This window comes from Balaenoptera borealis (assembly GCF_965194805.1).
Source record: "Balaenoptera borealis genome assembly, chromosome: 3".
Lineage (NCBI taxonomy): Eukaryota > Metazoa > Chordata > Mammalia > Artiodactyla > Balaenopteridae > Balaenoptera > Balaenoptera borealis.
The window spans coordinates 112,757,565-112,772,163 of NC_138866.1; the positions used below are offsets into that span (position 1 = coordinate 112,757,565).

The 14,599-nt window shown below is 48.3% G+C and overlaps 2 protein-coding genes across 10 annotated transcripts in view; one reads left to right on the forward strand and one right to left on the reverse strand.

The window, feature by feature from the left end:
• The window catches only part of ZNF609 (zinc finger protein 609), a 228,111-nt gene extending 214,760 nt beyond the window's left edge, over positions 1-13,351 (forward strand). For 6 of the 9 annotated variants that reach the window (XM_082383226.1, XM_082383230.1, XM_082383231.1 and 3 more), the window contains 7 exons: positions 1,179-1,266; positions 1,988-4,328; positions 5,578-5,944; positions 7,489-7,664; positions 7,913-8,129; positions 8,606-8,684; positions 8,998-13,351. In XM_082383226.1, coding sequence (XP_082239352.1) covers positions 1,179-1,266; positions 1,988-4,328; positions 5,578-5,944; positions 7,489-7,664; positions 7,913-8,129; positions 8,606-8,679 — 3,263 coding nt within the window. In that variant the 3' untranslated portion in view covers positions 8,680-8,684; positions 8,998-13,351. The remainder of the gene's footprint in view (positions 1-1,178; positions 1,267-1,987; positions 4,329-5,577; positions 5,945-7,488; positions 7,665-7,912; positions 8,130-8,605; positions 8,685-8,997) is intronic. The other 3 variants (XM_082383227.1, XM_082383228.1, XM_082383229.1) reach the window with 3 other exon arrangements.
• The window catches only part of LOC309624796 (uncharacterized protein), a 99,755-nt gene that overhangs the window by 19,027 nt on the left and 66,129 nt on the right, over positions 1-14,599 (reverse strand).

Genomic DNA, 14,599 nt, shown 5'->3' on the forward strand with positions numbered 1-14,599 from the left:
ATTAGCAGTTTTACTTATAGGAATTTATCTTACAGACATATTCTGTGATATGTAAGATAAAACATTTGTACTAGGTTATTTATTCAGCGTTATTTGTAATAGCAGAAGAATGAAGCAACCTAAATGTCCATCAACAGGGGACTGGATAAATAAATGATGGTACGGTTTGAAATCATTCATATGCAGCCATTGAAAAGAATGAAGTAGTTCTATGTTTACTCATATGGAATGATGCAAAATATATGGTTACGTGGAAAATGTGCAGAACATTGGTGTGCATTGCTACCATTTGAGGAAGAATATATAAACATATTTGCTTATAAATACATAAAATACCTCTGGAGGAGTACATGGATATCCATGGATGTTTCTGAGTATGGGGCCTGAAAAGCTGAAGAACAGTGACAGGAGGGACACTTCATTTTATATTGGGGTTTGTTTGCATTTTTTTTTTTACTACCTTTTAAATTTTGGAGTGTGACTATGGTATCTATTCAAAACCATTTTTAAATAAAATGAACATGTCAGGAATGTTCATTGTGATGTCATTTAAGAGTGAAAATGTGCAAGAAACATCTAAATTTCCATCAACAATATGTATAAATTGTGGTCAAATTATGCAATGACATACTTGAGCACCATTAAAATAAATGGGTTAAGCTCTTCATGTCAACATTGATAAATCTCAAATTTGTAATGTTAAGTGAGAAAGGTAAGTTATATACCCAGCATGATCCTATCAATGGCAAGTTTGAAAATATAGTAAACAATGGTTTTCAACTATGATGTTTTTATTCTTTAAAAAATAAACCTATTGCAAGTATAGCACAAAATTTTATAAATCCATTGAGCTGGGTGGTGGGTACATGAGTTTTTGTTAAGTTATCCTTTGTATTTTTTTAGTGTATTTGAAATACTGCGTAATTTTTAAAAGTTAGGAAAATGTGCCTTAACTGGACCATGGAATCTTTGCAACCGTTGCCCATCCTAAGGGGCCCTGGTAGTGTTGTAGGCAGTTCCTGTGGAACTATTCCAGCCTAATGCTGTTAGGCCCACTGGGACCTAGAGCACCCCCTAAACCCTCCTACAGGAGCCAGAATGCTACTCAGATGGAAAATACTCTTCTCAGTGGCCAACAGCGTTTCTCTTGTCTATATCTGAGTCTTCTTGTCTTCCAGGGATGTTGGTGGTGAATGTAACATGGAGGAACAAGACTTACGTAGGTACACTTCTTGACTGCACACGACATGATTGGGCACCCCCCAGGTAAGCACTCTACAGCTTTTTAGTTTATGTTCATCTGAACCACCCTCATCAGTGACCCCTTATACCTTTATCCTGTTAGAGTTGGACAGCTTTTAAAAGACACCCAGCTTTTAAAGGACAGTTATGTTATAGAAACAAGGGAAGGCATTATATTCATCTGGCATTCAAGAAGAATAAATCAATGGGTAGGAATGGTGAGAAGATCCTATTTAAGCCTTTATCTGGAATGACTGAATTCTGGCTTCTACCTGCAGTCACCTTGAGACCAAGGCCAGAATCTAACTACAGGTGAACAAGCATTCATTGATGATGGTTTTTGATAGTAGCTATCTCTCAGAAGTTTAAACTCGAGAACATTTTCAGTTTCATAAACTACACTAGACAGTCTGGGTTTCACAAGGACCTTTTCAAGTTGCAGTTGGCCGTAAGACTGATATTTCAGTGAATAGCACTTTACCGCTTGTTCCTAATATTAATTTCCAGTTTGTCAGGGTTGGGGGAACCCAAATCTTGGGGAATAATTTATAGTTAGTATGCAGATAACATTCTCGGAGCTCACCAGTTAATGCAGTTACCATGCTTTCAGAAGTTCCTTTAACAAATCATATTCACCGAAAATGATAGTTACCATATGGACAGTTCTTCTGGAGGCTGCAGCTAAACTGGTTTGAAGACAGCTTCTTTTCTTAATAATATCCTGTTGTGTTTGTCATTTGCCAAGGTTCTGTGACTCTCCCACCAGTGACTTGGAAATGCGCAATGGTCGGGGTAGAGGCAAACGCATGCGTCCCAACAGTAACACACCTGTCAATGAGACAGCCACAGCCTCTGACAGCAAAGGGACCAGCAGTAGCAGCAAAACCCGAGCAGGAGCCAACAGCAAAGGCCGTCGGGGCAGCCAGAATTCTTCAGAACATCGCCCAGCTGCCAGCAGCACCTCTGAGGATGTCAAGGCCAGCCCTTCCTCAGCTAATAAGCGGAAAAACAAACCCCTTTCAGACATGGAGCTGAATTCTAGCTCAGAGGACTCCAAAGGGAGCAAGCGTGTCCGTACTAATTCCATGGGCTCAGCCACTGGCCCCCTCCCTGGGACCAAAGTGGAACCCACTGTTCTAGACAGAAATTGTCCTTCCCCAGTCCTGATTGACTGTCCCCACCCAAACTGCAACAAAAAGTACAAGCACATCAATGGACTTAAGTACCACCAAGCTCATGCCCATACAGATGACGACAGCAAGCCAGAAGCAGATGGAGACAGTGAGTACGGAGAGGAGCCCACCCTACATGCAGACCTCGGGAGCTGCAATGGTGCATCTGTCTCACAAAAAGGTTCCTTGTCCCCTGCCCGCTCCGCTACCCCCAAAGTTCGGCTCATAGAGCCCCATAGCCCTTCTCCTTCAAGCAAATTCAGCACAAAAGGCCTCTGTAAGAAAAAGTTGAGTGGGGAAGGGGACACAGATCTCGGGGCCTTATCCAATGATGGCTCTGATGATGGACCCTCAGTAATGGATGAAACAAGCAATGATGCCTTTGATTCTTTGGAAAGGAAGTGTATGGAAAAAGAAAAATGTAAAAAGCCCTCTAGTTTGAAACCTGAAAAGATTCCTTCCAAAAGTTTAAAGTCAGCCCGGCCCATTGCCCCTGCCATCCCCCCACAGCAAATTTACACCTTCCAGACGGCCACCTTCACAGCAGCAAGCCCAGGTTCCTCCTCAGGCTTGACCACCACAGTGGTCCAGGCCATGCCCAACAGCCCCCAACTGAAGCCCATTCAGCCCAAGCCCACTGTGATGGGAGAACCTTTCACAGTCAACCCTGCCTTGACTCCAGCCAAGGACAAGAAAAAGAAAGACAAAAAAAAGAAGGAATCTTCAAAGGAACTTGAAAGTCCTCTGACCCCTGGGAAGGTATGTCGAGCAGAAGAAGGCAAAAGCCCGTTCAGGGAATCATCAGGAGATGGGATGAAGATGGAGGTGCTCCTAAATGGCTCCTCAGACCCCCACCAGAGCCGACTGGCTAGCATCAAGGCGGAAGCTGACAAGATCTACAGCTTCACGGACAATGCTCCCAGCCCTTCAATCGGAGGCTGTAGCCGCCTAGATAGCACTACCCCTACCCAGCCCATGACCCCCTTACACGTAGTGACCCAGAATGGGGCTGAAGCCAGCTCAGTCAAAACCAACAGCCCTGCGTACTCCGACATCTCTGATGCTGGGGAGGACGGGGAGGGCAAAGTGGAAAGCGTCAGATCAAAGGACCCTGAACAGCTGGTTAAGGACGGGGCCAAGAAAACCCTTTTCCCCCCTCAGCCACAGAGCAAAGACTCACCATATTACCAAGGCTTTGAGAGTTACTACTCTCCGAGTTACACACAATCCAGCCCAGGGGCTCTGAACCCCAGCAGCCAGGCAGGAGTGGAGAGCCAGGCCCTAAAGACAAAAAAGGATGAGGAGCCTGAGAGCATAGAGGGAAAAGTGAAGAACGATGCCTGCGAGGAAAAGAAACCAGAGCTGAGCAGTTCCAGTCAGCAGCCCTCCGTCATCCAGCAACGTCCCAACATGTACATGCAGTCCCTGTACTACAACCAGTATGCCTATGTGCCCCCCTATGGCTACAGCGACCAGAGCTACCACACCCACCTCCTGAGCACTAACACCGCTTACCGGCAGCAGTATGAAGAACAGCAGAAACGGCAGAGCTTGGAGCAGCAGCAGCGGGGACTGGATAAGAAGGCAGAGATGGGCCTGAAGGAGCGGGAGGCAGCACTCAAGGAAGAATGGAAACAAAAGCCGTCAGTTCCACCAAGTCTCACCAAGGCCCCCAGCCTGACAGACCTGGTGAAGTCAGGACCCGGGAAGGCCAAGGAGCAAGGGGCTGACCCTGCCAAATCAGTCATTATTCCCAAGTTGGATGACTCTTCCAAGCTCCCCTGCCAGGCCCCGGAAGGACTTAAAGTAAAGCTGAGTGAGGCCAGCCACCTAGGCAAGGAGGCCTCTGAGGCGAAGACAGGTGCCGAGTGTGGCCGACAGGCAGAGGTGGATCCAATACTCTGGTACCGACAGGTAACTAACTGTTCTGGAAGGAAATAGAAATACCGTTTGATAGTTTTTCTGTCTTCCTCACAAATCAGGGCTGTCCTTTTGTAGGGAATCAACAGAATACAGATTAGCAGAAGAAATCTATAATTTTACGGATTCTTTACTTTTGTAAATCATTTTAACTTTTTTTGTTTATTTATCTTTGGCTGCGTTGGGTCTTCGTTGCTGCACACGGGCTTTCTCTAGTTGCATCGAGCGGGGGCTACTCTTCGTTGCAGTGCGCGGGCTTCTCATTGCGGTGGCTTCTCTTGTTGCGGAGCACGGGCTCTAGGTGCGCGGGCTTCAGTAGTTGTGGCACGCGGGCTCAGTAGTTGTGGCTCACTGGCTCTAGAGCGCAGGCTCAGTAGTTGTGGCGCACGGGCTTAGTTGCTCCATGGCATGTGGGATCTTCCAGGACCAGGGCTCGAACCTGTGTCCTCTGTGTTGGCAGGCGGATTCTTAACCACTGCGCCACCAGGGAAGCTCTAACATTTGTTTTTAAAATCACTTTTTACACCAGTAAAAGGTGTTTTTCCCATTTGACAAGAGAGGCCCAGGTAAGTTAGCTTGATTTGTCTGGAATTACTTGAGACTTAACTGGCAGAGCCAGAACTGGAACCCAGGTATCTAGTGATTCCTAGTCCAGTGTTTCTTCCGCAGTGTGGTTCCTATGGAATGAGTTAATGGTGGTCTCTTTAAAGTAGGCCAGAAGTATGCAACTCAGACCGAGTTACTCTCAAAAAGATTTTCTAGGCAGAGTTAGAACTAAGAACTTGGTCTTACATTTTGCTCTGTTCCTCAGACTTAGAAAGTCTCCCCTTCCCTCTTTGTGCCACAGTTAGACCACCCTCCTCTGAGCGGGGCAGCACCCATAGCTCTCTGCCCCTGAGTTTGCTCTGAAGAAGGGAAACCACCTAAATATCCTTGGAAAGGGAACGGCTTCTTCTAGTCAAGGAGTCCTTTCCCCAGAATGCTTGTTCTCTCCTAGAGAAGACCCACTGGTGGATTTTCCCTTTCTTTCACCACATCTTATTTCCTTTTATGGGGGGAGGAGACAGGCATTTAAGCAGGAGGGACCAGAGGTGATTTTAAACAAAGGTCAGTAGAGGCCAAGATCCTGCTGTGCCCCAGGTGTCTAGTATTATCTGCTCTGGTGTTTCTACGGGGACATTGGGCTTGAAATCTCTCTCTCTTATCTGTAAAACACTCAGAGCTCATTCTGTGATTGTTGTAGGAAGCAGAGCCCCGGATGTGGACATATGTTTATCCTGCCAAGTACTCAGACATCAAGTCAGAGGATGAGCGGTGGAAGGAGGAGCGGGACCGCAAACTGAAGGAGGAAAGGAGTCGGAGTAAGGACTCTGTTCCCAAGGAGGATGGGAAGGAAAGCACAAGTAGTGACTGCAAGCTGCCCACGTCTGAGGAATCCCGCCTCGGGAGCAAGGAGCCCCGACCAAGTGTCCACGTGCCTGTGTCCTCTCCCCTCACCCAGCACCAGTCCTACATCCCCTACATGCACGGCTACTCCTACAGCCAGTCCTATGACCCCAACCACCCCAGCTACCGGGGCATGCCTGCCGTGATGATGCAGAACTACCCAGGTACGGCACCGAATTCTAGCTGCTGTTCCATTCAGTGGGAAGGTAAATGAGGCACAGATTTCGAATCCAGAGTTTTCTTGCTCAGCTGTAAGGCTTACTGAGGCTCAGGTGGATGACAGCTCTGATTTGAGTGTGGCCTTCTGTGAAGTGGTCACTCTAATCCTGAGCTCCTTGAATGACCCCTACTTACAGTCTGTGGGACCACTCCTCCCCCCCTTGCACCAGCTAGAGGGTTGACTCTACAGTCAATTTTTATGAATAACTAAAGGTGAAACCCCCTCTCTACCAGAGCCGTCTTCCCTCAGCTGGGATTTTCTAAACACATACTCTAGGGACTTCCCTGGCGGTCCCAGCGGGTACAGGTTCAATCCTTGGTCAGGGAACTAAGATCCCACATGCCTCGGGGCGTGGCCAGAAAAACAAACAAACAAAAACACATACTCTCTACATTTTGCAATGTGCTAGGCACTGTGGGGAATACAAAAGAAATAGGGAAGACTAGCTCAATCCCCTCGAGGAGCTTACAACTTAATTGCAGCAGGAGAGAAACATGGAACAAATAAAATTCAACCCAGGAGAGTGCAGGTATTCATTTGAAAGATCGTGTTTAGCTGTAAGGTCAGGAGGCAGTCTGTGAGGGGAAGAGCAGTTTGAAGTCAGATTGGGGGTAAGTCCAGCTAGAAAGATTCAGTCTGGGAAAGATAAACTCTTTATACTGCCATCCCATGAGTTCTTGGGGAGGGGGGCACAAGGTAGGAGTTTAAGTGTTTTTTAACTTGTTAGAAGAAAAGGCTCACTTTACTCACTGATCTCTGTTGCCTGAAGAGCCATGTGGGATGCTTCTGGGGTGGAAGACTCCTCCTTTCACTTCTCAGAGCTCCCACCTCCCTATAAGAGAGCAGCTGAAATAGTCTTGATATTGACTTTATAAGGCAAATACTAAATAGGACACATAAGCTTTTCAAACTGAGATAGGAAATTGTCTCATCCTGTAGTATTCCTTTCTCCTGTTACCCCAATCCTTCTATATAAAAACAGTTGTTCCATTTGATGAGTACCTGCTCTGTGCTAGGCACTGGACTAGGTGATTTATGTACATTATCTTATTTAATCTTCTCTGTCAACCTATGAAGTATTGGTATCTTCATTGTGATGGTCAAGAAACTGAAGCTCAAAAGGTTAATTGGAGCTAATTAGTTTGTTAAGTTTGTTCAGGGTTACCTAACTGGTAAGTAGAGGAAGGATTTGAGCCCAAGGACATCTCCAAATCCAATGATCTTTCAAATCCTACGATTGTATCACTTCTCCAAGATGAATCTGAGATTGGGGCTCTAAGGAAGTTGGTTCGCCAGAAACTGAGGGCCATGTTTCTAATATCCCTTAGCTGTTTGCCTCTAGAGCTCAGTAAAGGAAGTACACGCTAAGAGTCTCAGCCCAAAGACACTGTGGTAGAAAATATCTCAGCCTGAGCCTCACCAGGCTCACTGAAGCAGAGTTTCTTCTCCCTCTCCCATTTCTTTGACTGCTTTATTTCTCTTCCCCAGGTTCCTACCTGCCTTCCAGCTACTCTTTCTCCCCGTATGGCAGCAAGGTCTCAGGGGGTGAAGATGCTGACAAGGCACGAGCCAGCCCCAGTGTCAGTTGTAAATCCAGCTCAGAGTCCAAAGCCCTGGACCTCTTGCAGCAGCATGCCAGTCATTACAAGAGCAAGTCTCCCACGGTGAGGGAAGTGCAGTGACACTGACTGTTGTCAGAGACCAATAAGGCCAGATCCAGGGTCTGGGAGAAGACGGACTAGTTCAAGTCCTAACCACAGTGTGGTTTGGCTGACTTGACATTAGCTCTACCAGGCACCTCCTTGATTCTTAGGTGTCCTGCATCTTTAAGGAGTCGTAATGTGGGCTCTGGGCATCTTGCTTTCATGTATGTGTCTCACAGTAGAGCTTTTGTGTCTGTTTTCCTTTCCAGATAAGTGATAAAACTTCTCAGGAGAGAGATCGGGGAGGCTGTGGGGTGGTTGGGGGTGGTGGCAGCTGTAGCAGCGTCGGGGGAGCAGGCGGGGGTGAAAGGAGTGTTGACCGGCCCCGAACCTCCCCTTCTCAGCGCCTGATGTCTACACACCACCACCACCACCACTTGGGGTACTCATTGCTCCCAGCACAGTACAACTTACCCTATGCAGCAGGTAAGCCTCACTTCCCCACTTCCTATCCTTTTTACTCCATCCCAGTAGCACTGCCCACAGCAGGGGGCCCCTGGCAAGAACCGCCGCCCCCCCTTTTTCTCCCTTGTGCGTCTCATCTGTCCATAATCCTAGCGTCCTGCAGACAATCAATAAAATCATGACATTTGTTTCATCCCTTGGAGCTTGGGGATTCTCAGACTCCTCCAGAAAATTGGCTTTGATATTCAGAAGAATAAGGAGCAGGTGTTCCCACAGCCAAAGAGTAACAAGCAACTGAAAAATAGAGCCTGACTATCTATCCCGAGCCGCTATATCTATCCAAGTATCAGATTTTCTTCTGTCAGCACCCCAAAACTCAGTGGAGCTAGGAATTTAAGGAGAAACTCTTCCCAATACCCACTCAGCTGGCAAAAAGGGAGAGTGCTTAAGGGGAGGGTCTGGGACTGCCACACTAACACATCCTCCTCCTCACTCAGGGCTTTCTTCTACAGCCATTGTTGCCAGCCAGCAAGGCTCGACTCCTTCACTCTACCCACCCCCCCGGAGGTGAGAATGGTAAGTAACTTTTTAATTTGGGGCAACACCTAGAGAGCAGGGATAGGTGATACCTGGATCACAGAATCCCTGCAGAGCCACAGTGAAGGATAGCTCTGTGGGCTGTGGTCTGGAAATGGTGGAACCCTGGGCAAGCTTCTTGTGTAAGTCTCCCATGAAGCCATCTGCCTCCGCGGAGAGGAGCTGTGGAACACGTCTCCCCTAGCAACCAGGACTGGCCTCCTCTGCAGTTCATTTTCTTGGAGCACCACCCTGGGGTTGTTTTTTACCAGCCGGCTGAATGCCTGGTTATCTGTCCATGTTTCCCTTGCAGAACACCAAGTGCCCGGATAAAGTCAGCTTCACGGGCCCGGACTGGCTCACCCAAGGAGGTGCTGGAGGTGCCATTTAGACATCAGTTAAATGGTATTGATCATCCTGTTTGCCGTTCCCACCATGACTGAAGGCAGACCCTTGGTTATCTTGCCTCCACCAGATCCCTGGACTCCCTGACCCTCCCTCTTCCTCAGGAGCTGGAGAGCCGGTACTTAGCAAACATATTTATTCTCTTGGCCACAGTAGTGACTGTTGTGGCCTCTGTGGAGGTGAAGGCACGGGGAGCAACCAGGGGAACATGGCCTCAGCCCAGAGAAGTCACTGGTCTGTTCCCCAAGCCCCTGGTCAGCTGCCGGAGCAGTACCAAGCCCCCCAGGGAGGGACCCCCGAGCACTGGGTATGGTCTGAAGACAGCACAGCAGCCATACCCCTCTCACCATCATTACCACCATCACCAGACCCTGCATCTCCCCAGTGGTTTGGGCCCTGGGAACTGGCAGCACGTGGAGGGATTAGAATCTCAGGAAAGAAATTGGGGGCTGTTTTCCCTGCAGTTGTGAAAACAAGGTCTTCAAACATGAAGACTTCTCCCCTCTCACATGGGCACATGTAAACGCTCAGAGCCCAGCCTGGAAAGGGAGACCAAGGCATTTGCCCCACCATGGCCTTGGGCTGCCTGTCAGGCAGAGGGCCAGGGGTCCCAGCACCAGCACAGAGCTCCCCGCGGATTCCGGGCGAGAGCTGGAGCTGGAGCACGAATTGGAGTCTGTGAACTAGAAGCTGCAAGCCCACTAAGCCCTGCTGCTGCTTAGCCCCCACTCCTTGCCCTTTTCTCACCTCCCTCCCGACCCCTTGGTGCCTCTCCCAGGGGGATCCCCACACTGATCTCTCCTCCTCTTTTCCACTGCTTGGCTCTTAAGGCTCAGGCAGGTAAAACAGTATCTCCCAGCATGGGGAGCTTTGGAGTCTGCCAGGTCACCTGAGCACAAGCCAGGAGGCAGGCCCTGGGAGCACCCAGCCCTTCTAAGAGATGTCCTGTCCAAGCAGCCATCTGAGAATCCTCCTCATCTAGGGCCGTAAGTCTATACGGCCCAATTTCTCTGTACACAACTACATGACTTTATGTAGCTCAACCTGTAACCCCATGTGTGCCAACATAAGCCGTGTTTTTTTGTAACACACTTTTTTGTTTTAGGGGCTACTGACCATGGGAGATTATCTGTTCCTTAGACCCTGGGATAACACATGCAAGCCATTACTCCTCGGAGCCACAGAGTGTAGTCAGTGGAGCTGTGCTTTGAGGCAGAGACATTTCTCTGCTCTCCTTAGAAATGCAGTCCCAGTCCAGGTTTTATGCTGTGTCACTGGGAAAGTGACTGTGATTTGGTAGCTTTATTGGAGTCACTTCTTCCCCAAGGTGTGGGGAGCTTTAGCTCTTAGTTTTTGAGGTATCATCCCTTTGTCTTCCTCCTCTCCTGTCTTTCGTTGACCTTGTGGATTGAGAGAGAGATGAAGACTGACAGACACCAACCTAGGTTAGAGACGGGTGTTTGTGACCAGAGTGCCAAAAATGACCATTTAAGAGCAGGGACTTGGCTCTGACAGTTTGGGGCATGGAGGTGGAAGACGGTAAGCACAATGCCCAGTGGAGGCTGCTTTCCAAGATCCCCAGAGCCCTGTTCTAGAGAGGCTTAGGGTCTCTTGCCCAAGAGGAGCCCCTCTGACCTACAGACCTTTCCTCTAGGTTTCCATGTCCTTGTTTTTGTTCAAGTTGGGTTCTGAGCCCTCCCCAAAACCCCACTGATTTAGACCTCTTAACAGGCCCCAGGCAGCCTCCCTTCCCCATTCAGTCCTTCTGCCTCCTGATGCCCCAGCGGGCAGTGCTCTGAGCAGTGACTTCCCTTTTACCCATGGAAGTCGTTGGTGTGGACACCTTCATCCCACCTGAATTTCAGCCTGATTTTGCCCTCCCAGACTCTGTCGGGTGGAGCCAAGGCCCCACCTCTGTTCCTGTTTGTTTTTAAATATTGTTGTGTGTTTTGTATCTGGCGCTGGCTTTTACAGCGTGCTCTGTACATATTGTGAAGAAACCATTTGGAGTCATTTTCTTTCCTGTTGGGCAGGCATGGCCCCTTTCCACTTTGTTCTGTAACAGAGAAGAAGAGCTTCTGTATTAGCAGGGCATCCTTGGGTTCTGCAGAAGGGAACAGTTTTTTCTTTTTTTTCCTTAAAAAACATTTGGCTCTTTAATCCTTATATCCAAGCCTCCCTTGAAAGGCAGGAGCTGAGCTGCCCAGAAGAGCAGGTAAAAGGAACAGTGGCAGAATGGCACTGCCTTTACCTGATCCTCCTGGTCCCCGATCCTTGCCAGGTCCAGTCTTCCCTCCCTGAAGTAACACAGAACAGCAGCAGTGATGGATGAAATAGAGATCCTTAACGAGTACTGAGTGAAGGGTTTGCTGTCCACCCCTAACCTCTCTCCATGGGGAGAAAGAACACAGAGGGGGAACCTGTGGCACCCATGACCTGGTCATAGGGATGAGACACTCAAGGATTCCCACCCACCTTACCCCAGCAAAGGCTGGAAGTGTTTGCTGCTAAGGGCCGAGACCACCAGACCAAGGCTCTCTCTGAGCTACCCCTGCCCAGTTCTTTTGACAGACATTGCTCCTCCAGGCCCCCACAGAGAAGCTGGAGGGAAGAAGCCTTGTCCCCAGGTAGGACAGCCAAGGCTTGGAGAGCTGCTCTTTAGGATTCACATCTGCTTCTTCCTCATTTAAGCTGTGCCAGTTCCCTTCATCCCCTTTCCCTGCCTGTACATGTATGTATACATGTGTATTTCCTTCTCTTACCTCACCCTCTCCACACATCTCAAGGTCAAAGGACCACATTCAGAAGGGTTAAGAGGGCACCCCATGAAATGAAATGATGCTTCTTGAACCTCTTCTCTCCAGGCTTCAAGGTGGGGGTGGAAGGGCTTGGTCTCGGGAGTGGGAGGGTAAGACTACAGAAGGGCTAGAGTGTTACTGTATACGGGCTTTGAGGTCACCCACGCCACTTATTATCCCATGTACCCTACCACCATCTCAGTGTCTACTCTGATGCCCCCAAGATTCAACTGGGCAGCTAGTTGGCCCCGTAATTCTGGGCCTTTGTTATTTGTTTTATTATTAGGGCATCCCAGGAAGCTTTCTGATGATCCTGTGCCATGGGCCCCTCCTGGGATCAAGCCCTTCCCAGGCCCCGTCCCCAGCCCCTCCTGCCCCAGCCCACCCGCTTGCCTTGGTGCTCAGCCCCCACTGGGAGCAGGTTGGGGCGAGCTGGAGGCCCGGGCTGGAGGGGCAGTGTTGCTGTTCATAGCTTTTGTCCCACTGGCATTGCTCTGTTGGATTTAATTTCAGTCTTCCTGATTCTTCCCTTCTGTAAAGTGTACATTACCAAGTTCCTTGTTTTTTTATATATATATATAAATATATATATATATACAAACTGTACTCTTTTTGCCTTTGTACATTCAGGCAAGAAGAGAAAATAAATCTTTTTAAGAGACAATCACAAATCTGTGAGGGCTGCTGGTTATTTCTCCTGGAGTTTGCTGCTGAGCTGCCTCCTCTCTCCTCACTTTTCTCCCTCAGCTTTCCTCATCTTCCTGGTCCTGCTCCACATGTATCCTCAGCTCCACCTTCCCTGGCTGATGGCAAGCTGTTGAATCAGTGTCCAGACTACCTGCCCTGCAGCCCTTTCCTGCCCAGCAGTATTTTCCAGCTTGGCCGTGGGCTTACGCAGGAGCTTTATCCTGTGCCCTGGCCTCTCCTGTCTTCTCCCATAGATCCCATTCACCAAAGTGGCTTTGGACCCCTGGGTACTCTGGGACCTGTCTCCCAGAGGCCCTGGCTTTGGACACTCACCTGTGAAACTATGCAGCTGGGAGCTCTCTGCCTAAGAGTTTGCACTACTTCTTAAACCTGCCTGGGCATTAGATCAGATGGTTTTTAGGAATGAGTGGGAAACTAGCCTCTAACACTCCCCCAGATGCCAGCCTCCAAAGTTGCTCTGAGCCAGAGCCCAGAGAATCATTCCTGCCGGTGAATTCCTGTGGCTACCCCATCAGAACAAGGGCTAAGGGCTTATGGGTCAAGAGCATTTGATCAGAATTTCAAAGGGTGGTACATTTGGAAACACAGCCCAACCAAACCATTGTTCCACCTCTTGAACTTTCTCCTTTTCCTCTGACTTCCTCCTCCCGTCTTTTTTTCCCCTTTCTACTTCCTTCTCTTAATTGGCTTTGGACTTGAAGTATATTTTTAAATTATTTGTTGTATTTATTGAATAAAGTTTTTAATGTCCCTGTTCTTAAATTTAGACTTAGTTTGCCTTTCACGTATCTCCCCTATCCTACTCCACCCTCCCACTCCCAAAATATTTCCCCTTCTAAGTTGCTTTTTTAATTGCAGATTTTGGGTACCATATTTCTTTCCTGACAGTGGTCTTAACCTAGCAGAAGTTTTTTCTTTTTGAAAGAGAAATCTTAGCTGAGTGCCTGGGTTTCCAATTCAGCCTTTCTAACTCTGGCTGTGTTAAAGAGGAGCCACCAGCAGATGGCAGCAAAGTCTCAGGCATGTTTGTTTGCTGTCCACTCGCTAGCTTTGCAGATGAGAACTGTTTTTCTTGGTTCCTTATCCTTGCCTTATAGATTCCTTGGGTTTGAATTTAACATCTAAATCCTAAACTGCCTACATTAACTTGGCCATTGTCAGCATTCATGTGGATCTCTGTTGTAAATATCACTGTAATGACCACTTTTCAGTCACAGACTTTATGATACCTCTAAGGATTATGTGCTCAGTGGAAGACATCTTCAAAACCCTTCATATTTCAGTTGAATCATCTCTAGGCCCAGACTTTTTTTTTTTTTGGCTGCAATGCATGGCATGTGGGATCAGATCCCCGACCAGGGATCGAACCTGTGCCCCCTGCAGTGGAAGAATGGATTCCTAACCACTGGACCGCCAGGGAAGTCCCTAGGCCCAGACTTTCTACTAATACCATGTGGGGTAGAGGTGCTGAACTCCTGAGTATTAGGTAGAGTCCAAGGTTAAAGACTTGTCTAGGGTGAAAATACAAGTAAGCTCCACACAGAACAATGTGAAAATGGGCCAAAGACTCAGAGGATGTAAAGACAGCCACAGCTCAAAAGTAAGTAAACAGTTCTAAAGCTGTAGGAGGTGGAAGAACATGCCCAGCACTTCATTTGGGAAAACAAAAAAGCAAAAGGAAAAAAAATACTGGCGAGAAATTAAAAAAGAGAACATAGGTGAAGAGGATTCTAGCCCCCTCCAATGCCACTGAGAGCTTATCCATCAGGCTGGTGGTACAGGGGAAGGGCAGCCATGCCTTAGGGCACTGGGCTCCAAAAGGAGAAAACTATCTTCCTAGGGAAGGTGTGTTCCCCTTCCCTCAGACACCCCCAGGAATGGGAATGTCAGGCAGCTCCATGTGAAAGCCAAAACCCAGTTTCAGGACCCAGCCTTCTACACAAAAACTAAGAAGGGCTTGGATCCTGGTATGTGTAGCCTCTATTCTGGATGAAGCTCTGTGTA